Source organism: Orbicella faveolata, unplaced genomic scaffold (genome assembly GCF_042242905.1).
Source record: "Orbicella faveolata isolate gen_17 unplaced genomic scaffold, um_ofav_v1 contig_2, whole genome shotgun sequence".
NCBI classification, from domain to species: Eukaryota; Metazoa; Cnidaria; class Anthozoa; order Scleractinia; family Merulinidae; genus Orbicella; species Orbicella faveolata.
This window is the reverse complement of record NW_028301547.1, coordinates 9,925,157-9,948,900: the sequence shown is the minus strand read 5'-3', so window position 1 is coordinate 9,948,900 and position 23,744 is coordinate 9,925,157. Positions and strand designations below refer to the sequence as shown.

At 37.9% G+C, this 23,744-nt stretch overlaps 3 protein-coding genes across 3 annotated transcripts; 1 reads left to right on the top strand and 2 right to left on the bottom strand.

Annotated features, from left to right (window-relative positions):
* Nucleotides 1-323: 323 nt before the first annotated feature.
* On the bottom strand, nucleotides 324-12,967 carry LOC110051258 (ruvB-like 2). Its single transcript, XM_020757283.2, has 15 exons — nucleotides 12,908-12,967; nucleotides 12,382-12,436; nucleotides 11,621-11,676; nucleotides 10,095-10,163; nucleotides 9,704-9,776; nucleotides 8,860-8,989; nucleotides 6,879-6,945; nucleotides 6,358-6,464; nucleotides 5,556-5,649; nucleotides 4,584-4,707; nucleotides 4,151-4,245; nucleotides 3,802-3,920; nucleotides 2,781-2,900; nucleotides 1,441-1,570; nucleotides 324-1,055 (listed from the first exon to the last, which is right to left on the bottom strand). Exons 1-15 carry the CDS (start codon nucleotides 12,914-12,916, stop codon nucleotides 888-890), a joined length of 1,416 nt encoding a protein of 471 aa, XP_020612942.1. The 5' UTR covers nucleotides 12,917-12,967; the 3' UTR covers nucleotides 324-887.
* A 125-nt stretch (nucleotides 12,968-13,092) lies between these two features.
* Nucleotides 13,093-22,259, top strand: LOC110051265 (uncharacterized). Its single transcript, XM_020757304.2, has 7 exons — nucleotides 13,093-13,340; nucleotides 15,598-15,760; nucleotides 16,382-16,524; nucleotides 16,752-16,832; nucleotides 17,326-17,442; nucleotides 17,921-18,037; nucleotides 18,779-22,259. The coding sequence occupies exons 1-7, from the start codon at nucleotides 13,287-13,289 to the stop codon at nucleotides 18,950-18,952; spliced, it is 849 nt and encodes a 282-aa protein (XP_020612963.2). The 5' UTR covers nucleotides 13,093-13,286; the 3' UTR covers nucleotides 18,953-22,259.
* LOC110051280 (isopentenyl-diphosphate Delta-isomerase 1-like) lies at nucleotides 20,923-23,691 on the bottom strand. The gene is made up of 2 exons (XM_020757314.2): nucleotides 23,195-23,691; nucleotides 20,923-22,641 (listed from the first exon to the last, which is right to left on the bottom strand). Exons 1-2 carry the CDS (start codon nucleotides 23,634-23,636, stop codon nucleotides 22,283-22,285), a joined length of 801 nt encoding a protein of 266 aa, XP_020612973.2. The 5' UTR covers nucleotides 23,637-23,691; the 3' UTR covers nucleotides 20,923-22,282.
* Between the last annotated feature and the right edge of the window lie 53 nt (nucleotides 23,692-23,744).

Here is a 23,744-nt window from a genome sequence, read left to right as displayed (position 1 = left end):
TGAGAAATTCTTTCAACCAATATGTTCCACTTCCCTCAGGCTCATTTTGGGCACATTTGAAAAACTGTGTGGCATTCGATTCTGTCAGAGGTTGTTCTGTGGATTTTTCCACGGACTGATCAGTATTTAGGACGGAGAAGGTTGGGAGGGGTGGAAGGGGAAAGGGGCGCGGCGGGGGGAGGGGGAGGATGGAAAAGGAAGCAATCACTTGACTGACCAGCAGGGTTTCAGTCAAGGGCCAGTGATCGACCTGTCAGGGGTAGTGGAGCTATGATTGAGGCTAGGGCAGATCGAGCTGAGATAAAACCAACGTGACACTAACGTTATGTGAAATGCACTCTTTGTTACAAACAGACTACAAACAATATCACATAGATATAGTTAAGATAATACTACTAGTGTTTTGTGATTTCCACAGAGCAAACAGCCAACGTTGTGACGCTTAGAACCTCTAAACCAAAACAGCCAAGTGCTTTTACAATTCATCTGGCCGTCGCGTTCTTCGTTAATAAAATTCAGTTAAGATGTAGACACATGAAAGGACATGTTCCAGCGACATGTAGCAAGGTCAAAATCACCACTTCTACACACATTACAGCGACATCTCCGTACGTCAGCACACACGAGGGGATTTGTCGCTGCAACAGGTCCCTGCTACTTTTCTTGTGTGCGCTCATGTTGTTTTTTCCCCTTAAAACATAGTTTCGTGTTTATGCACCTTCACTCTTGAAAGCTCCATTTACTTCACTGAAAGACTATTCAGAGTTACAAGTAACAGGCTAAAATGGTTCTCAGTTTGATTGCAAATGTTCGCAAGGGCCGCGCAAGTTATGGAGAGATCTAAGAACAACACAGAACACGCAATGTACACTGGGATGGGAAATTCATCAATCATTCCCGGCCTCAGTCTCCATGGCTTCAGACGAGGGCTCGGGTGATTCGTCTTCGTGGAACATGAATTCTGTTTGGTATTCTTTAAGAAACTGGCTGGAGCGAGCTTCGTCCAGGAATAGTGAATACACTCGCTTGATGTCATTAACATCCACTTCAGTTCCCTAAGGAAAATAAAAACACGTTGGTCAATTGTCTAAATTTTCGGAGGCGAACCACTCACCCCCACCCCCTCCCGGGATAGATCAGTCTTTCTTAGTAAAGGAGCTGGTGAGCACACGCTACAACCTCATCAAAGTAAATTGGAACATAAAATATTCCAGTAAAACAAAATAAAACAAACATTATAGCATGCGCAAGTTTTTCATATTGACTTTTAATACTCTCCCTTGATCGCCGTATTAGGTTGAATTTTTGTAACATGTAATATCCATTCAAATCAACAAACTCAACACAGAGACACCTTATATCTTGTTCAAATCGTTTCATCTTAACTCGCTTAACTCGCAGCTTAACTTGGCAAATAGCCGAGCATAATTCACACTGTACCTTTCTCTTCCGGCACACGAGACTAGAGGCTGTAATAAGCTGAATGGAGTATCTTAGAGATGTTTCCTGAGCAATTTTGGTCAGTAAGAATATAGCATCCTCTGACATCTCCACATCCTCCTCTTCGCATCTGCAACGCAATAACGTTTTCGGGATCATAAATTTGTGAGTTACAAAAATCAATATAACAATAACATTCTGGAGTCGTAGCCAGGTGACTGACCTTCAACACTTTTTTCATAGTTACAAAAATAATCTTCTAACATTCACGAGGCGTTACTCGTGACTTACAAGTGACTTCACTGTCACTTAACACTGACTATAACATAGCAACACTCTTTTTCTCGCGAGGCAACAAATATTCAAATCGACCTCAATGAACAGTAAAGCTGCAGACGGGTTATAATTTTAACGGAAGGCATTTGACATATCATGTTGGAATAGAGAGGAACTGCAGTTTAAATTGAAAATGATATTAATAAATGGGAAAAGCAGAATGGGTTTTAAATTTTCCTTTGCATTTAAAGAAGCTACGTCAAGGTTTGCGTACCTTGAAAAGCTTAGCCTAATTTTTTCAAGTTTGTCCATTGTAATCCGTGTTAATCTTCTCCATCCTTAACCATCCTTGTTTCTTTAAGGTTTATTATTATCTCTGATGTTTTTCCATCTTAGTTAACTACTATTTCCAGGTTTCCTTCAAAGAAAAGGTAATTTTGTACGTGGCCAAAATACCGTGACTGAGCTCCTTTAACACTTTTTCAGTTTATAAGCCTTGGCGATACTATTGTATCAATTAAAAGGCAATCTGTTTCGACAGTGGAGTCTTGCTTTAACATTAGGGAGTTTACGAAACCACGACGCCGACGCCGAGGACAATGTCGATTAAAAAATGATTTATATTTTACCAACGAATCTCGCGACACTCTTGAGTCATTTACTTTGTTTCTCACTATCAAAACTATCGCAAAACTAATTCCGGAACACAGCGATAAATTTGACATAAAAATTTAAAAAATTAGCCGTCGTGGTTCACGTTCTCCAGACAACGCAAAATTTGGTCATTTCACGTTGTTGTTTTGCAGAGGACGGCAAAGAAACATACCAAGAATTATAACGCACGTGCACAGCTATTGTACTGCTCATTAATTCTTTTGTTCAGTGACGTTCCCGTTGCCGTTGCCGTCGTGGTTTCGTAAACTCCCTATTGTTGACCTGGAGTTTGGGTTCGTTCACACAATATTAGTATCACATATCGTGTAAACAAACAAAAACATACCTCCTCCTATAATGTACACAGTTATACAGTAGTTAAACAGTATACAGTTGTAGTTTCACTTTACCGTATAGAGAGAATTTGCCGCAGATCCTTTTCTTGGTAAGGCGATGTAGAGATGATCAATAGTCGGTCCAGTAGATCAAGTGGAATGCCATGAGGACTCTTATAATTTGTTCCACGAATTCTAAAAAAAACAGGTACACACAATTGTGACACATCAAACAAATCATTACAATATTTAGAGAGGCAGCCACATATGTAGGTCCCCTATGCTGCTCAAATTGGAATTTGGAGATGTTGGTTTTTGTGGAGGGAGGAAAACCGGAGAACCCGGAGAAAAACCCTCGACGCAAGACGACAACCAACAACAAATTCAACCAACACATGGCACCGGGCAGGAATCGAGCCCGCGCCACACTGGTGGGAGGCGAACGTTCTCACCACTGCGCCTTCCCTGCTTCCCTATTCTTTTTGCCCAACTGTGGTAAAATTGAAATCTAGCCACAGTTTACTGATGGTAAAAACATTCGCAGAAAAGTACTGTTATTCGTAAAGTTATTTCCGAGTCATCATTTTTTGAGCAAAACCACAAGAGCGGTTTTCAAGCGAGTGTCGTAAAATCAAAACCACAATAATCATTCTAGCCAGTCGCAAAGGACACAGACAATGCAGTGAACCAATCAAAACTTGAAGTAACTGCATGTACATGTAGGTGACGCAAAGCGCGGGAAAATTTGTGCTAACGAGTCACAACTGGTTTTGGTTGTACTTCTCATTTGATGAAAAATTGTCACAAGTTTTCTTGAAGCCAATTGTGCAACGTAGTAAGTAAGAAACCAATTGCTATTCAAGACTCGAATGAAAACCGCTTAAACCACACAAAGCAGCCACATTCGTGCGCGATTATCCTCATACTCAGATCTTCTCACCAGTGGGAAACTGAGGCGATCTGGGTATAGCAACACATGCACGGTTCTCCTATACTGAACCCACCCATGCCCAGTCTCTTTGTGGTACATTTTATGTGGTATAACAACTATTGCTTACTGATGGTTAAAACAAGGCGTAGTTTCTAATTGTCTTACTTTGTGATTCCTCTATTTGTTGCCATTATGAGAACTGGAGCCATGTCGTTTTCCAGCGCACGGTTTAGAAAGGAGAAGCACTCGATATCAAGCATGTGAACTTCATCAATAAACAGAACCTACAGGGTCAAAGCATTACAACAATGTCAAATGCCAAATGCACGTACATGTACCTCTGTGACGAGTAATTAGATAGAGCTACATGCACAGATACATGTAGCTATTTAGCAACTTGGTAAATTAACCGCCGTTACAGGCAAAGCTGACGTCTTGAGCGTACAGGTTTTTACAATGTTATTCACTTGTTGATCACACAAAGAGTGAGATAAAGAACAATCACATTCCTTACCCCTGGAACAATATCAGCTTTTCCTTCTTCCCTCCATTCTGCTACTTTGGCATTGATCTGTTCTCGAACTTCTCCTTTGATCTCACCAGTGTCACCTGAAGGGGATTACAAACAGTGTTAAACTAAATAAGCTGAATGACATAAGAACACAAAATATACAAGTAAATATGTGAGACTGCAGGAACTGACTCTCAAGTAGGGTTTTACTATTCCTCCAGAAAAAAAAAAAACATGCTGGTATGTCACTGGTTACTTCTATGCTTTGTTTTTTCCCTCCCCTCCTTACCTCCACCACAAGTAAAAATAAGACCACACAAAACAAATACATGTAATAATGATAAAAAAAAACCTTTTACTGATGCAGACATACATGTAAGTGGAAATGAAAACAGCAACGACATTACCCATACAAAACACAATTTACTGTCCCTACCTGAGAACAGAGCCAGGAATCCCTGTGTTCTGCTATTGATGACATCAATTTCATGGAGAGTGACAGTATGAACAACTTCTTTTCTCTTTTGTATCTCACCCTCAGGACACTGGACAAACTTGGTCTGAAACAGAAATAGTTAGCATCATGTTCCTAACAACACATATTGCGTAGTTCAGTCAAACCTTTAATAGCTAAAATATAGGTACTTCTGGATCTGTTTTAAGAAGGCATCCATTTTTTAGAGGCACATGTCAATAAAACCATTCACATTTTGGTGACTACTAGTTTCCGCTTATGGGAGGCTTGTTATGGATTGGACTGTAAATAAACAACAGACTCAAGAAAGGTCGCAAGTCGCAAGGGATTGCCACAAAGTTCTGAGGAAGGCCACTTTAATCTGCTAATACAGACAGCTTTCTGGCTTCTGTCTCTCACTATCAGTGAAAAAAAAAAGGCTGGAAATCCATGTGTGTTCACAGGTTACTTTATTGTGTTGGATAGGTGGCCGATTTTGCCACAATGTTCTTAAGATAAGAGTAATACAGATGTAGCTAGCAGAGAAGCCAGGTGAGATCATACAAACAATGGTGATTTTTATTGAGTCACCTTTTTTGACAATGCCGTACCTATGTCCATCAGTTTAGTAAGAGCTAACACACAGCCTCTACTTAAAGGAGTGACTGCAAACCCAAGATTTCGTAAAAGATGCTCTTCTTGCCCAATTTTGTTAAATGTAATTTGGGTTTTGTCTCCATACTACAAAACAACCCTGTGCCCATGGCCATTAATTTTGTACAAACTGTAGGAGCTGTCACACTGGTTCTGCTCTAAGGATATACATCATACTGAGGTTTCCTAAAGGAAGCTCTTCTTGTACAATTTGACAGCTGTATTGTGTTTTGCCTCCACTCTCTAATGTGGAAATCTAGAAGTACATGTTCAACATATCTAATGAAGAAAGCTCAGTACCTGTGGCCCCATGGCATCATAATCTCGAGCTCTGTTAAATGAACGACCAAGTTTGGAGACTTTCCCTGTTGCTTTGTCTATGGTTATAATGTCCCTAGAAACACAGGAAACTATCAATGTTAAACTAGTTATTAATTTCTTCTCTTTCTTTGCCACTATCAACAGTAACTGGTAATGACTCAGCTTTACTGTCAAATTCATTAGATTTTGATTTTAACAAAGAACATGTCACTCTTGAGTTTGACAAACATGTTTCGGCAGATATGTCTGCCATCTTCAGTGCAAATCGAACTTGGTTTCAGAATTTTTCTTCACTATTCTCCTGAACACTAAGTTCGATTCACAATGAAGATGGCAAATGGATCTGCTGAAACATGTTTGTCAAACTCAAAAGTGTTGTGTTCTTTGCTAAATTCATATTGTCACTGCTATTATCTGAGAACACTTGCCTAGTAGATATATTTTTGATCAGCAACTGCTATTAACATTACTACTACTTTGGTAAAGTTAAAGTCTGCATACAAGTGAAGTGGCCCATCAGGCCGGGGCTTATCCTGGTTTCTGTAGCATGAAGCAACTAGGAGTATTTCTACTCCCCCCTGGATGGGACGCTGGTCAATTGCAGGGTTACCCCAGCATTAAATTTGCCAGTACCCATTTATACACCTGGGTAGAGAGAGGCACCGTAAGAGTAAAGTGTCTTGCCCAAGAACACAACACAATGTCCCTGGCCAGGGCTCACACCATGAGGCCACCACGCCTCCACTAACTACAACTTAACTGCAATAAAACTGACTCTTACCCTGCCTGGACTTTTTCTTTTGTAAGTGATTCTATCATTTTTGTCCCCAGGTCGTAAACTGTTTCCATCTCTGTTGTTTTCAATGTAAGTTTGCCAACCTTGGCTCCCTAAATGGGAAAAAATGTAAGCATTTAATTTGGTAGTTTGAACTGTCACAGTGGACGAAAACACAGATTAATTGTTTGAAATTCACATGTACACTGCTCTGTAATAGATGCTGGACATCTCAAATATTCAGAAAAATATGAATCTTTATACACGTACATTGTACATGTACCTAATCATACATGTACATGTTTCTTTTCAGGAAGCTTTGGCAATGCATCAGGCAAATTTGGTGAAACTATGGTTTGTATTTTGACAAGACACAGTCACGCCAAGATACCATGGTGAACAAAAAATAACAAGATGCCACTGAAGCATACAAAAAAGGTACTAGTTGTAATATAGCGAATTTGGGAACAGTTAGCGATTCTTAATAAAGACTAAATGTTTTTGTATTATTTGTTAATAAAACCCACCGTTCCACTTGCAGGTCGGTCAATTTGTATTTCAACCACTTCACCTTCTATGATCTCAGTTTCCTCTCTAAAAATAAAGGATTTAAAGATAAGAATTTAAAAAACCAATCTGCCAAAAATTGATACATGTACAGTCATGTATTCACTTTCAATGTGCAACACCAGATGAAAAACTGGGATACCACAGCCCTGTCAAAATGTCCTGGCAGTCAGAAATTTTGTGAATACATCATGATATAGATCTTATATTGCTCTTGTGAACAATAAATCAGTTTGATACATTTGTCTCAATGATCTGTAAGAAATTAAAGGCTCACATAATGCAGTGATTTTTGGCTAAAACAGAACATTGCCAAAACAAATCCAAATTTTGCATACAGGTTTGTTTACCAGTGTTAAACATTGTCCAGTGTTCCGTAATTTTTTTTGCTGGCTTTTGCTCCATTTTGAGAAATGACATATGCAAAAAACTCAGAATTTTGTAGTGGCTTTCTTTGCAATGCTTGTCTTGGAGCCGAAACAATGTTTTACATAGCAATGTTGAGTTTTAGCCAAAAATCGCTATCGCCCTTTTTCCACTGAGCCTTTCAAATATTAGTTTCATAGGGGTTTCAGTAATTTTTGGCTCAAGAGGGTAGGTTGGAAAAGCAGGTTCAAGGGGCATGATCCCCCTGAAAAGTTTGAAATTCTAGACTCTCGCAGATGCATTTTCCTGTGTTTTGAGGCCTATTTTTTATGTTGCTTTGTTGTTCCTACAAGTCAATCAGTTAGAAAGACAAGGCTTATAACATGTGGTATTTTAATTCTTCGTATTCAAATCAATGCATGAACAATACATGATAGACGTATTTCACCACAAAAAGAAGCATAATATTAGAGTTTAAACACCGAAATGTGTACCTTTCAATATACTCAACAAACCTTGCAAAGAATCATTCTTCTTCGACCTCTTTTGTTTTGACGCTGGAGCGAAATACATGTATGCTAACAAAGATTGCATTTTGGCAGCCATTGTTATTCATGCTTAGTCCCAGTTTCCCCTCGATTTCAGCTGAAGTGCCTGGCACATTTTTTCACTTTGTATTGAAGCGATTTTACTCGCGCGTTTTGTTACACTTTCCTTCATCTTTCGTGGTCCAAAAGGCTGGGTTAACACTAGCAAGTTTTTTCGTGTACCTTTCTTTTTCTTTACCTATAACATAAGACTTACTTTGCCAAATTTCTTGAAGAGAATCCTTAGCTGTGAGAAAATTATCTGGTCTTAGTTATTTGTGTCTGCTCATTACAAGCGGGTAGATCTACTTGCTGCCCAGTTATTTCTGAAACCCCTGAGTTTTGGCACATCTAAGATTTTTTAAGCTGAGGGTTGAACATTAACCTTTATAATTATTAGTAACCCCCAGAATTTGTATCTTACAGTACTGACTTCGCTAATTTGGATTTCTTAAAGTGATGGACAGAATCCACTGACCTGACTGCAAAAGGGCTATCAGACATGACTTCTCTTGCATGCTGATATAATTATAAACAATAGCCTCCATTTGGCACAAAAATATGCTGGGATAGTTGTCCATGGACATTATCTGTTCTGAGAAGTGAACAGTTTTCCGAGAACTTACATGTAGCTTGAGGAAAACTGTGAGCTTTGAGGAACAGATAATGTCCAAGGACAAATATTCGAGCATATTTTTTGTGGAAAATGGAGGCTATTGTGTTTATTATCCTTCAAATATTTTTCGCAACACCCTCACTTTTGAAAATTAGGGAATATTCTCGGATATTCCCCAGTTTCAGCTGGGGAATATTTGGTCACGTGATGCATTTAGTCCAATTGCGTGTGAGGGAAAACATTTGATGGATTATAAACTGTAATATACCACATGTACACGTACCACTGTCTTGGATACAATAATATCTATTTTAAGAACACTCCATAACAACATTAAATGATACTACATAATTTTGACAATGTGTCACCCACTTTATGCGAACACCAATGGACCTTCTGAAAGCTTGTGTGAGAGCTTCTGTCTTTCCCATTTCCAATGAATAAATTTCACTACCAGCAATAGCCGTAAATGGAGTGTCTGGGCCAAGAGACTGAGCCATGCCTAGAGAGTAGCACACATGTTATCATTAATTGGACCACTACACATTAAGGAACACATACATGTAAATAATATTATTATAATAAATTTTATAGTAGTCAATAAGCTCAAGTTATTTGAACTTATTGACTTCATGGGAGGATTATGAGGGAAAATGTTTGGCTCAAGGACATGGTGTATAGCTGTAGCCTGTGTATAGCCTGCAAAATGGCTGAGAACCAAATAAAAAGTTCTCCTGTCCTGCCTCATCTAACTCAATCAGTAAGCAGATTTATTATCCTATCACTGCAGATTTTGATGGAGTTATGATAACCCTTGTCCAGAATAATTATTATTGTACATGCTAAGAATGGTTAATGTGTGCAGGGCCACAGAGCTTTTGGGAACAGCTAGGTGTCCATCTACATGTAAATGTCTGGTCCAAAACATACAGGGTGTCTGAGCTTAACTTGAACTTGTCTGCATGAGTGTGTTTTAAAAACACTAGTAATTGCCAATTTTAACCCTAACTGGCAATTTTAGCCCTAGGTGTGCCTTTGCCCTTAATTCTGCTCACTAAATTATAGCACAAAAAACAGTCAATGGGATAACACATACTGCATAAAATGTACATTGTAGCAATGGCTTACATGTAGAAGATATTGTACACTGTAAATTTAAGTTTACTTTCTCAAAAAAAAGCTATACTATTATATATCACAGACAGTGTGATTTTACCCATAGCAATAGCTGTTTTTCCAGTACCAGGCTGTCCTGCAATCAACACGGCTCTACCTGCGATCTTTCCCTCCTGGATTTGAAACAAATTAACTCAGATTATCAATAATATTATTAATTGCATCACACAAACAAAGACAATTTCTACAAGACAGTGCTCAACAAATTGAAGATGAAAGGATGCATCATTCCAGAAAGATTTTAAGAGTGTGTAAACAATAATTTCCCTGTCCAACAGGAAAGTAACAGAAGGATTAGTATGCCCAGTCTAAGTCTTTGAACATAAAGTCAATACTGTTCACAAAATTATGGATACAATTTACTATTTTAGGTACAGCATTAAAAACAAAAACAGTAACTAGCATTACCTGTACATGTATGTGCACATTACCTTGATCATTTCCAAAATAACACCAGCAGCTCTTCTTGCAGCAACTTGACCAACCATTCCCTGAGAAACCTACAAAGAAGGTAACAAAAGAACTCCTGATCCATCTATGCTGTATATTATTTGTCACGTTGTCAGCCTTGTGTGGATGCAAACCCTTGCAACCTGAGACTGTGTCTGCTTGGAGGAGGTGTCTGCTGGTAGCTTAACTTACGCTTAACTATCTTTGTTCCAGAAGATACATGATGCCACCATACCCAGGGCTCAAAGTTAACAGAATCTTTAAGTTGTCATTTGGTGACTAAAAAATGGTAAAAAATAGTCGCTAAATGTAAAGTTTTAGTTGCAAAATCAAATAGAAGAGACACAATCCATAGACATACAAGAGAAACTCAATGCTCAAGGGTTTTGAATGCATTATAGGGCTATTTCGAACAGGGGTAGCCATTTTGAAGGTTTTGAGAGAGAGAGAGTCACTTACTTAAGCGTGCCTTAGAATAATCAAACATGGCGATCCAGTTGGTGATCAAAGAATCGTAGGTTTGTTTTATTATATCTATTCAAATAAATTGTGTCTTTCATCCACAAGTAATGTTCTTTTTCCTTTGAGATTACTGCTAGCCCTTTTAATTTATGTCAGTCAAGGCAAAACCTAGTTGCAAATTTGCGACTACTCTCATTTTTCTAGTTGCAAATAAGTAAAGTTACGTCGCAAATGCGACTGTATTGGTTGCATTTTCAAGCCCTGAAGAAGACAATGTAGTTTGCAAACTCCACGCGTCGCAATTTGGTTATCATGTAGGATTCTGAATACACCAGCACTTAATATTTGAAGTCGCAAATGAGACTGTATTGGTCACAATTTCGAGCCCTGATACCCCCTGACCAACCCGCCCTGTTCTGAGAGGCTCCTTTTGCCACACTTTAGCTCGTCCACCCTGTATTGTTCTGTTCTTTCTCTAATGTTCTTCTCTGTGTTACCTTTGGCCTCCCTCTACCTTCTCAACCTTCTGGTGTCTATCCCAGAAGGTGTCCGTTTACCTTACAGGAAGTTAAATACACCATTTGCTGGGACCACAATGAAGTTTCAGCTGATCAAAGGTGTCAGTCAGTTGATGCTCAACTGTACATCATTATTTGTGCATCAAATCATGCGATACATGTATGTTGTGTAATGCTGTAAGTTCCAATATTGATTATAATTACACAACACATGGTCTTTGGTAGCATATCAGGTGAGAGACTGATCAAGCCATGATTCACATTAAATTTTGGTGACACATACTTGAACTGAAATACCTACAGCACGAGGAAAATGAGCCTGTTATGCAGTACGTAGACGAAGATCCTGCTTTGCTAACTGCAAAATTTTGGCTTCAGTAATGCGTTTCACCAGTGAATTGGCAGATGGGTGGTTAAAAAAACAAAACAAAACAAAACAAAACAATTATTGATAAGATACAGATGTGCCTGGCCTGAAAGCAGTTTCTGTATTTCCAAGTTTAATTAAGCTTCAGGTACAGACATACCTGTCTGGCTTCCAGTGCATCATCTAAACCAAGACCACGAATGTGGGAATGAGCACCTACACACAAAAAAAATCAATAACAATGTATTTTCTTTTTATAGTAAAATGTAATCCCAGAACTTGAAAAGTAGAAAAGGAAAATGACATCCTGTGACTATACTTTTTTTGTTTCATAATAATGAAAACTGAATCTCACACATATTCTAATGACAATGATAATGAATCTTACATGTATAATTTCTATTTCTGTGGCCAAAGTGCAGCCCACACTGATATGCCAAAATTTTAAGGAATTTTTGTGAAAAAAATAACATGTTCATGTCAAAGAACTTTTGCACACAACGCACTGACCCTAGCTTATGGGTATACATGGTGGCTACAAATTTACCCTGCGAGTTTGAAATTCTTAATGTGCAGTACCAGAAAATATCCATACTTCCCTCACAGAAGGGATTGGAATTTCCTGGGGGGTGGGGGGATTCTCTAAGACCAAAAAAATTAACGAAATCTATCAAGTTTAATTGGAATTTCCAGAGGGGTGGGTGGGGGTCTTGGACAAATCCCTTCCATGGGGGAGGTATGGATATTTTCTGGAACTACACAATCCTTGGAAACAGAGTAAACTATGATTGAAGTTTGAACTGAAACAAAGTTAATCCTACACAGGGTTAAAAATATTTAAATTACAAAGAAGGCGGATAATTACACTTAATTAAGTAAAAATACGTTTCAAGAAAATCAGAGGGTAAGTTAATCACCAACCTATTCTTTCAATTCTTGTGATGTCTCTTACTTCTTGAACTTTCTGTGCTGCAGCCTGCAGAGGTAGGTAAGTAAATGGACCTTTGTGGATATTTTATAGTAACAAATCCCCATAAGCTTACATTTACACGTACATGTACAGACTAAGGTGTAAACTAACTACATTTCCTGAAGCATGTTGAAAGTGCACTTTCAGTTGATCAACAACTATTTAACGCATATCAACATCTATGAACCGAGATAAAGTGAAGTTTGAAAAACACAATGTCGTTCGTACAAGTGATTTGAAATCCGGAACAGAAAGATAGAGTTCGAGGTCTGAGGTAACTTTTATCAAATACTCATGCTCCTCGACTGAAAACTTTGACGTCAAGTTTACGTATTTTCTGATTAGCAAGGTTTTGAAATTGGAACTGCAGATAGTTGAGTAAGTTTAAAAATACTATATTAATTACTAATCTCGAAGGAAAAGTTGGCTTTCTCACGTAACAAAGAGGAAATTTGTCAACTGCACATGGGAACTTACCGCCGCCATTTTGAACGCTTGCAGAGGTCGTCTAGTACCCAGTCTCCACGTAGAGATTTCCGATAAAATTCCGATACCTTTCCGATTAGTTTTCGACGTTGTTTCATATTTTTCAGCAAAATACTGGGGCTTACCAGGCCCTTTTTAATATAGCTATTCCGCATCAAGTAACACTTCAAAATGCAGTGAATCTGATTTCATAAGCTCTTAGATTTTGTATTTTACTTTTTTGCTGCTCAATATGTTCGGAAAATCTCCGTAACCAGTCGCACAACCTCGTTACTTTCCGATCTTCTGCCGATATTGCAAAGCGGTAGAGATAGAAGCACTGGGTTGACAGTTCTGCAGTAACGTTTCTTGGATACATTTGCTTGAGACGATGACAACTTTGAATTTTGATGAAGACGAGCTGGACCTAGGAAGCAGTACAGAGGTAACATTTTCGATCATTGAGTGACGAAGGTGTTTTCCTTTGTCCAGTGTAACATTAGCTTATGCGTTCACCAATATGGCTCCCATATCGTTTTCACTGTAATGCCCTTGCCAACCAACGTCTGACAAATACGGTAGCAGCGATTCGCAACCTTGTGTTTAACGCAAGTTTATTAACGCTTGAGCTGAGTATTTCTTTTTATAAATCTAGAGACATGACTGCTCGCGGACTTCAGTGATGATAGTGATGATACAGTTAAGCTAGACTTTCGTGTTTCAATAGCAGCTACATAAGCCTAAGGCAGCTAAGCGTAATTATTTTGTGAAACCGGGGGCGCAGTCGAGCTTAAAATTTTGTTCGAAATTTGTTGATCCGTGGTAATTTTCGACGTATGAGGAACTCTTGCAAAGAGCGAAACTACCAGCACTTCATACGCGACGATTGCAAGCCATTGCAGTCATAATGTATAAAGTCTGATAAAGTCAAAAATGGTCTGGCGGCTCCTTACACTGCGGAATTATTTGTTGTTACCAATTCTCAGTATCACCTTAGAAAATCTCATTTCATCGTACCCAGATTTCGGACTGTTGCTCTTGGCAAACATAGCCTGACTTATTTAGGCCCTGTCATTTGGCCCAAACTCGACAAATCTATTCGATCTTCTGAATCATTGCACACTTTTAAAAAGCGCATCAAATTGGTTGATTTCACTAGCCTGTTGGACAGTACTTGTAAAGACTGTTCTTTATGTAACAACTAACACTTGATCTTACTGCATGACTCATTGTTTGTCTCACATGTATTTCATATTTTATTAATTATTATAACATAACTAAAGCAAAGCGCGCGCTCTGATTGGTTAATTTAGCGTCTACTATTTGCCCATGGGTGTACGCTGCTGATGTGTGTGCCAGTGTTTACAAAGCAAATCTTTTGACAGACATTGTTTCCAAAGTAATGGCCGACGTCCTTCTCCCAGAAATGCGAAACTGTCTTCACAGTTGTGTGAAGATGAAACTTTATCGAGTTACTGGTGTGCAGTCGGTTGTCATGATTGAATTTTTGCACGCATGTTTTCTCTTGTCATGTAAGACTACACAAACATTTTTTTTGTGATGTAGCTCAATAAAAGGACTTCTGTTGTTCCAATGTCTCAATGTTATGTTGTAAAACAAATGGTAAACGCCATAGCGTGCACTATTGAGTTATGGATGCACTTGGGAGGTTTGCTAAGCACTCAAGAAGCTAGAGTTGCACGAGGCTATCGCCTCGTGTGAATCTTACACTTCTTTCGTGCTTAGCAACCTCCCGCGTGCATCCATAACTCAATAGTACATGCTATGGTGTTTACCATTTGTTAATTAGTTAAGTAATCGTACATGTAGTTAGGTGTCCCCAATTAGTATACATTGTACGCTAGCGACTTGGACACGTTAATAAAGTTCTTCTTCTTATTATTATTATTAATTATTATTATTATTATTATTATTATTTTCGCTGTACTTTTGACTTTGTTTTAAAAAGTACCAAATGTTGAGGTATTTATATGAAAAAAGCTTAGTAATACATGAAAGCTTACATATAAAGTGTAAATAAGTGTACATTCCAAGACCACATCTTATAAACTGCACATCTTTTATGGGATACAGGATATTTGGGGGAAAAAATCAATGGGATATGGGATATTTAGAACAGATATCCTGCGTTATCAAGTATTATAATATAGATAGGACCCTGCGCGCACTCGGATTGGTCAAAAACCCATGTTTTGTCAGAGTATAAAACATAGAAAAAGCGTGTTTTATTGTTTTTCGCCACATTACCTTTAGTCAAAATGTTTGTTAGAGATAGCAAAAAACATTTTCTTTGAAGAAATTTGTGATGGAGTTCTCTGCGAAGCAGTAGAAAGTTTTGAAGAGGAGGTTAACTTAACAAATACAGAAGAAGGAGAAGTGAAAACAGTCGAGAAGTCTCAGTTTGTTGATCTACATGTACAATGTATGTGCTTTGTTGTTTCTACTCGCAGCGCACATTTTCTACATTTCCCTCATGTTCTCAAATGCCTGTTGTGTTTTATCTCAGTGTAATACACGGCTTAGGCTTCTTTATTTGTTAAGGAAATTTTGAAATTGGAATTAACGAGATATGGGATATTTGGGCCAGTAATGAATGGCAATGATGGAATACTCAGGTCTTAGTCAAATTATCCAAATAAGATATAAATTAAGTGTGTAATGTCTGTCGTTTCCTTTTGAAGTCTAATGAAGATGCTGCCCGGCAGTGTCCTATCGCCTCTGGTGGTGCATTGAATGATTCCGCTATTTTTCATGGATCATCGTCCATGGCACAGAACTCTCCAGTGCCATCAAGTTCAAGCAATGGTCAACCGTTCACAGTCATAGCTGCTCTTCCTTCTACAGGTATGGACTTAATTAATGTACATACACCTGCAAAACTACAGGTGAACTCTCCTTGAGATCTCTCTCGTAACATTAATTTTTAGTGGCCAGCGACAGTGATGACCCACATTGTGATATCCTGTTTGCATTTTCGCTCAAACTGGTTAAAGTGACCACTTCTGTAAGCGCCTGCAACCCATCTTTGGGAATTCAATTACTATTGTATGGCTGCACTTATAAGCAACCACTCAAAGATTCAGATTCATGTTAATTCAAAGTCATTGTTCACTTAAGTACAGGTAAATTTCCTCAAAATAATACTGGTACAGGTACTACAACATGATCCTAAAGTGACTTCTCAATATATGTCCTGCTTTACATTATAAGTGATATAATTTGTCATGGCATACAATGTATAAATTATGACAGCAAGATCATGGAAACAGAAAACAAACCCAAATTGTAGTTGTCTCTTACAGCTGTATAATGAATAACATATAATATGATGCAGCATATAGTTGGAACATAATGATGCTAATATGTAATGTTATTATGTTGTTCTTAATTCAGCACATTTAAAAATAGCAATCTTATGTACTTTGAACTCATCAGTGCTAATGATTACTAATCTCTTTTAATTAGAGCGGTTACTCACTGACCTGGTGAGACAATCCCAACAGAATGCTGTTCTACTTCGGCAAGCATTAGCTGAACTGCAGGAACTAAAACAACAAGTGCAAAACCAAAGAAAATTTCCATTTACTGTCAAGACCTGTGGTTTTGAGGTATGGTAAATTTGAAGACCTTAGGTACTTCACATCAATCAGGTGTAAGTTAATGTCTTTGGATAGCAATCTTGAAGTAAACCTTTTTTGCAAGTGAGATTTAGTAATTATAATTTATTAATGATTAATCATTTTATTTCGAACAGATCCATGGGATGTGTGATTTTCATGTAACTGAATTTTCGTGTTTCCTTTTGATTTAATTTTCTTCAATTTTTTTTTTGCAGCGAGAACTGGTGCTAAAAGCAAAGGAAATATTTGTGATGCATGGACCATGGCTAGTCCATGGATCTTTGGAAAAATTAAAGGTACGAGAATGTATTTAAGCAATGATGTCCACTTTAAAAGAGATGTGAAGAAGCATCCTACATTTCTGTCTTCCAAATTTATATAATGGTTTCAGTGCATATATGATTACTGTTAAAAATAGTATTAACTAAATAAAAGACACCAGTTAATTTGATAATTGGGACAACAAATTATTCATAAAGCTTAAATGGGCACATGTTATGAGTAAAAATCAATTGAAGTAAAAAAAAATATGTCTTGGTAATTCATTATGTGTGAAGTTCTGGAAAATGTACTTTTAGGGAAGAATATGAAGTCTAATACAGTGTGTAGTACTCTAGGATTAAATTTATGGGTAAATGTACTCCAGTGCTTACAAGTCATGTAATGCAATTGGTGGCCACTTTTATATTGCAGCTATGCATGTGTAGACCGAGACTGAATTTTATGTAAGCAGTTAAAGGCTTGAAATGTTTGTAGTTGTATGTTTACATCGAGTGCCCTTTTTCTCAGGAAAAGATTGAGATCTTGTTAGGTGGAACTGACAAGGTTGATGCTCATCATGTCTCGAGTTGTGTATCATATTGCAAGGAAAAATATACATTATGGAGAGCAGATATAAGGAAAAAGGTTTGTGTTACTTTTATTAGCAAAATGAATTGAATATTAATGTAAAATATTAAGTTTCACCATCTATGGAGTTACTGTTTTTAGCTTTAAAATTTATTACTGTGATACTTACAGATTACCAAAAACAATGCACAGTCCAGTCATGATAGCATAATTATAATTACCCTGGCCAGTGTTTGAACATGGGCCAGGGTAATTGCTACCGCAATGAGTGAGCCTGAAGCGAAAGAGCGAGGCAGCTCTCTAATTATTATACATGTACTATTATGACTGCACTGTGCATTTTTTTGGTATTGTGCATAATTATGTAGTCTGTAAGTAACAAGCTGTTTGGTTTGACCACTCACAGAAACCTGAAGTTCCAAATGAAGTTTTGTAATTCAACTGAAATTATGCAAAGCTATAAGAATGATCTAAAATATGCACTGTATCATTTATTGAGTTTAACAGTTTTACTTTTATACTTATTGCATTGCAGGTACTCAACAGGAAGTTAAACCACCTAAAAATAGCTGAATTTACAGCTAAACTATATGCCCCCTTCAAGACGAAAGAGGAAGACATGAAGAATGCAGGCAAAACTGCAATGTTGCTGGTAAATTGCTTTTATTGTTTTTACAGCTGCTACAGCTGTAAAATTGAAATGATGTACAGTTGGAATGAAACTTTTTTAAAGAGAACCCCACTTCATCAACTCTGAACGTTATCAATACTGCTGCAAATTTTACAAAGAAAAACATACTAAATTGTTTAATTAAACCTTTGGAAATATTATGTGTACTGCAGATGCGTGCACAAATAATAATTTCAAGAGATAGCTCAGTCGATTACTGTGACAATTTCTGGGCCTTTCAAACAGCTTTTTGTAGACATGCTCAGAAGAGTCCTGTAAGAATAGTAAATACAAGTTGGTAGGTGGAGAAATCTCTTTATCTGTCCATCATTTGCTGATGTAACATTACAGAGCAAAACAGCCAAGTGTTCACATTGTAGCATTTAAGTTCAGTGGATGAAACACTTGCCACTAAAGGAACTGGAATGGGCATCTTGGGAATATCAGTTAGGGATTGGAGGAGTTGCAAAAACAGGGTCACTTCAGGTCAATGTATTACAAAGGTCTTGGCAATGTTGTTGTTATAGTTGTTGCTACATGTACACTGTAATTTGAACTTCTGTTGCAACATGCACATGTACATACGTACCATACTCTGTAGTTGCCATGCAGAGAAATTTCATATCTGTGAGTGTTACCAATTGAAAGATTCATGTTAATAATAGTAAATCCCTGAAGGGGAAATTAAAACCCATTCTGACTAACTTTTTCTCTGCTGCACAGCGTAAATTTGCCAGTGAAAATGGATACTTCGAGGACTCTACAAAACCAGACTTTTGGGACAAGTTTGTAGACTTTGCTAACACCTGGAATAAGATTGGTATTCCAAACAAGTGGGCAACACTGCGACTTGAAGATGAATCAAAATACAATGAAACCTTAGAGACTTCTCATTAAGTGCAAGTGACATAGTTGTAGTGAATTTCAAATAGTAGGTTAGTAATTGGACTGAGTGGGATACAGCTTTGGGGGTGGGGGGGGGGGGGGGAATCGGGTGAGTGATTTCAAAATTTTAAGCACAGTTACTCTCTGAATTGTATGACACAAGGCCTATACTAACAATATTTTATGTCAATCATAACAAACTAGAGATTAGGAAGTCTTTAACAGGTTCTTTTGAGCCAAAACGTTTGTCCATTTTCCATAAGTTTACAAACACTAAGGGATGGATTAAGAAGGAACACCATCAGTGAGAGTGCATGCAATTGACGTGGGAAAAAGGTGGGTGCCCAATTAAAGGTATCCAGTTACAAACAGGTCGTAACTGGTTACCCGTAACTGGACACCAACATGATTGTGTGCCAATTACATGACAAATAGGCACATGAAGAACTAGTCAGAATCGAGGGATCTGTTAATTAGATACAGGTGTACATATGTATCTCTATAACCCCTGAAATGAGACTACCCCTGTCAAATTTGTGACCATGGTTTGTATGTATATAACTGTCCTGGGCAGTTTTCCTCAGCATAAATTATACGTATACATATGCTAATGCATCTTTTGAAAGCTTTTGTGCTTACTGAAGGTTATCATATGGTTTACTGTTTAAAGGTGGTGTTACATGGGAGTACTCAGTTGCAACGATGATTTGTCACCCAACATTGTTGTGAGAAAAATTGAACTCCGTGTTAAGTTGATATCACACAAGATGATTTTTAACACACATTGTAAATTTGGGTGACAAAGTTGCAGGTTTTAAAATCGCTTTAACCTGTAACATGTTACTGCAACAAAATGTTGCATTAAAGTCACCCTGGGCACCATGTTTCATGACATCTTTTTAACACCGCTAAAAATTGGCGTTTAAAAAAGAATAATTAAAAATCGAGTTCTGTAACATCACCTTATGATGCTTACATGTATAATCAGAAGCAATTTTTATTTTTACTTGAAAGATATTCTTTGTTAATACTTATATGGCTGGCCTTGTAAGTATTTATTGGTTAACTAGTTTTAAAATAAGTGAACTTGCTATTATTTGCTTTCACCAAAAGTGCTTGAACTGGAACAATCTGCGATCACATACAGTACCCATCAAAATCAAGGTTTCTAATTTTCACCTGTTCTGTGAACAGTAACTACAAAAGGAGTTGCAACTTTTAAGATTTTTTTTTACCCTGTATCAAAATATTATTATTAATAATTTGTGAAAGACACAGCTGACAGAGGTTAGTAATCTGTGGATTTTCAGTGAGAATCATCAGACTGGTAACCAAACAAATTGTGCTGATTACTAGATAATAAAAAGCAGAATAATGAAACCCTTTAGATAGTAATTTTAATTAGATGTGTGGAAATGAGATAGAGCCAAAGCTTTCCCAGTCCCATTCCAAAGCAATTAATCGAAAGTGAATTAAACCTGATTAAAGGGGCTCAGTGACGGTATTTTGAGTTATTTTGGCCACATACAAAATTACCTTTAAATGGTAGGAAACCTGAAAATAACAGTTTAATAAGATAGGAAAACACCAAAGAGATAATGGTAAACCATAAAGGAAAAAGGATGGCTAAGGATGGAGAAGATTAACACTGATTACAAACGATGAATTTGAAAAATTGAGGCTAAATTTTGCAATATGCGCAAACCTTGACTGAGCTCCTTTAAGTAGCATTGTCTAAACATCAAATATTTCCAGTACCTCATTTCTTTATTTCGGGTCTAGAATTAAAAGTCAGAAAATTTTAAGGTTAATTTCTTTATCCAGCTAACATATCCAGCTTAGCTTGCAGGAGTAATGAGTGTGTTGGAGGAGTGAATGCAAGGATGGAGACAAGCTTCCTCCTTCAAGAGCTATGCATTCTTTATCACTCACATGTTGCCGGCTGTGCAGGCTAATCAAACATCTGTATATAAAGCCCACTCTGTAGATGAATAGCATTTAATGAATTTCCATTTCTGAGTAGTAATAATTTATTTTACACGGGAGTTATATTACCAAAATTTCTATAATTGAATGCATAACCATGATTTGTACATAACTGTAGAATATAGTTTCCAAAAATTTTTTTGGAAGTCTAAGTTCGAAAGCCGAACTTTGTTAATGCAGACAACAGAGAAACAGGCCAGGTTTCAACTTAGTAGTAATTTACAAAGCAGGGCTGTGGTCTAAGAAAAATCAAGAGAAGCCCAATACTTCCCAACCATGAAATCTTGGGTACCCAGTACTTTTAAGAGCTGGGTACATAAGCTTAAAAGCTTATATGAAAAAAGTAGGTTTTTCCAGTCACCCAAAGGCAAAAGTTAGTCACCTGTAGTACCCAGGTGCTTCTGGAGCACAGCCCTGTTAAGAGTAATGTAAAATTTGAAGCATGTGGGCAGGATCCAATGTAAGATTAATAATGTCTATGTCAGCATACATTAGTGTCCATGATAGTTATTATTATGCAGTTGTTCATAAGAACTATTCAAGATAGTTTTTTTCAGTTGTAGTCTCCTGTACTGGTTAACTACACAGAAGTATTTAAGCAATATAAAAATACTTCCATTTAAGTCACAGACTTTAAAGATCCACTTTGGATCTGGATTAAAACACGTGAACAGCATAGAAATCACTCCCTCATCAGTCATGCATGGTTTACATGTATACTAGTGTCTCTTCATGTTCTGTTAATATGCCACACAATTACAGAACCAGTGATCCACAGAAATGGGTGTTCTACAAAAACAATGGGATTTGTCTTTCAAGCATTAAGCACGTGCAAATTATCCAATACAAGGGGTGGAAAATGCTACACTGTACCTAGAAAATCGTGGGTCAGAATTTTTTCTCTGATCTTAAAAATCATGGAAGCCATCATGATGAGTCACAAATTTTTGTTTTTTCTTTTCTGCCTTGTAGTCCAAAATCATTTAAATCTTAGTCTCGGATGCTCAAATTGGGGTCCTGGCATCTCTTGAGTCTTAGAGACCATATTTTGTATTTTTGGTATTAGACTGGAACTGGTTTGCAACTGAGACTAAATTATGCAGGGAGTCAATACTTTCAAATGCAAATGACATCACACTCTTTTTAAATGATAGTCCCTTGCACAAGCCATCATTGCAAGCTAGTTCCATTCCAACACCAAAAATATGAATGTGGCCAATTCAACAAGACACTGTCATTACAGTACTATTTGTTAGCAACTGATGAAGTACATGTACAGTATATGACTATATCTGAAACATACATGTAATAAAACCATATTATATCCTTTTAATGAGAACTTCCTTGGCCTGTAGTTTACAACTGTAAGATGGGTGTTGGCACCCCAGCCATTTTGTGAATTTCACTATCATTTTCAAACTGTGATAAATCGTTCAAGCTTGCCCACCACTTGTACAAGAAGTGATGAGCAATCATTTTGAACCATGGAGTCACCAGGATGGTTGAATCTTCCTCTGACTTATGGAGTAGCTCCTGAACTTGTGCCTGCGAGACATACCAACAGGCTTTGACTTCATTGGCTCTTGGATTCAGCATAACATCCTTCTGCATAAAGAATACATAGTCTATTTCATGTTCTCCCCACGTTTTATCTGATCCTGCCTTGTAGTGAATCCTAGTGAGGAACCTGAGGTCATCTAAGGAGATTTGACCGTCTGTAAAACAAGAATTAGTTCATATGAAAAAACTTACCACACTACATTGTACATACAAGAAAACAATATATGTATCTTATGTGAAAAAGCAGTGGCCTTGTGATTAGTGCACTTGCCTCCAGATTGAGTGGTCCAGGTTCGAGCCCTGACCAGGGTTGTGTTGTACACTTTACTCTCAAATTGCCTTTCTCAACCCAGGTGTGTAAAGGGCAAGGGCTAGTTTGATGCTGGGGTAACCCTACAATGGACTCGCATCTCATCAGGGGAGGGGAGGGAGGGGGGGGGTAGAAATACGGAAACCAGGATAAACCTGAGTCACCTTAATCGGGATTGGAACAACCTGCCCTAGCAGTGCAACAGGCTGATCTGCCATTTTTAACAAATACTCCATCAGGGGGTCGCAGCAGTGGTGGCGGCGTGGGGGGAGATGTGGGGGGGGGGGTGGGCATTTGGGGGCTGACCGTGTTACACCTGGAATGCCCTGTTGGAGCCCTGGTTTCCACTTCCCTGGGAAACTTCCAGATCAGTGACCGTAGCAAAACTTTGCATATACCTGGAATTCCAAGTTCATAGGAAAGCCTTCTCTTTGCAGCTCTTCTTATTCCGATGTGCTTGTATTCGTCTAGCTCAGCTTCATCGTACAAAGGATGACTACAGCAAGAGTTAGTAATGTAACCAGGGAAAGTTATCTTCTCTTTCGATCTTTGTTGTAACAGCAACTCTCCCTGTTTGTTAAAGAGGAAAACACTGAAGGCTCGATGCAGCATACCGTATTCCATGATGTTTTTCTTGAGGTGACAATCGCGTTTTGTTTCATAACCTGTGACACAATCATATTCGTCCACCAAGATGAGAGGCTCTGCTAACAGTTTCTCCTGCGTGGTGTCTATTTCTGACAGTCTGCACGTTGTGGCGTGAAAACTTCTGGTTGAGACGAACAGAGAACGTGTCAAACTAGTAACAGCTCGTGTTAATCGACTCATTTTCAGCAACATTCTCTATAAATGAAACAATCCTCCTCTTTTCAAAAACTCGCCATGTTTTGTACGGAACGACGCGTGGCTACTAAGCAATTCATCGATGACAAAATTGTCCCCTGGGGT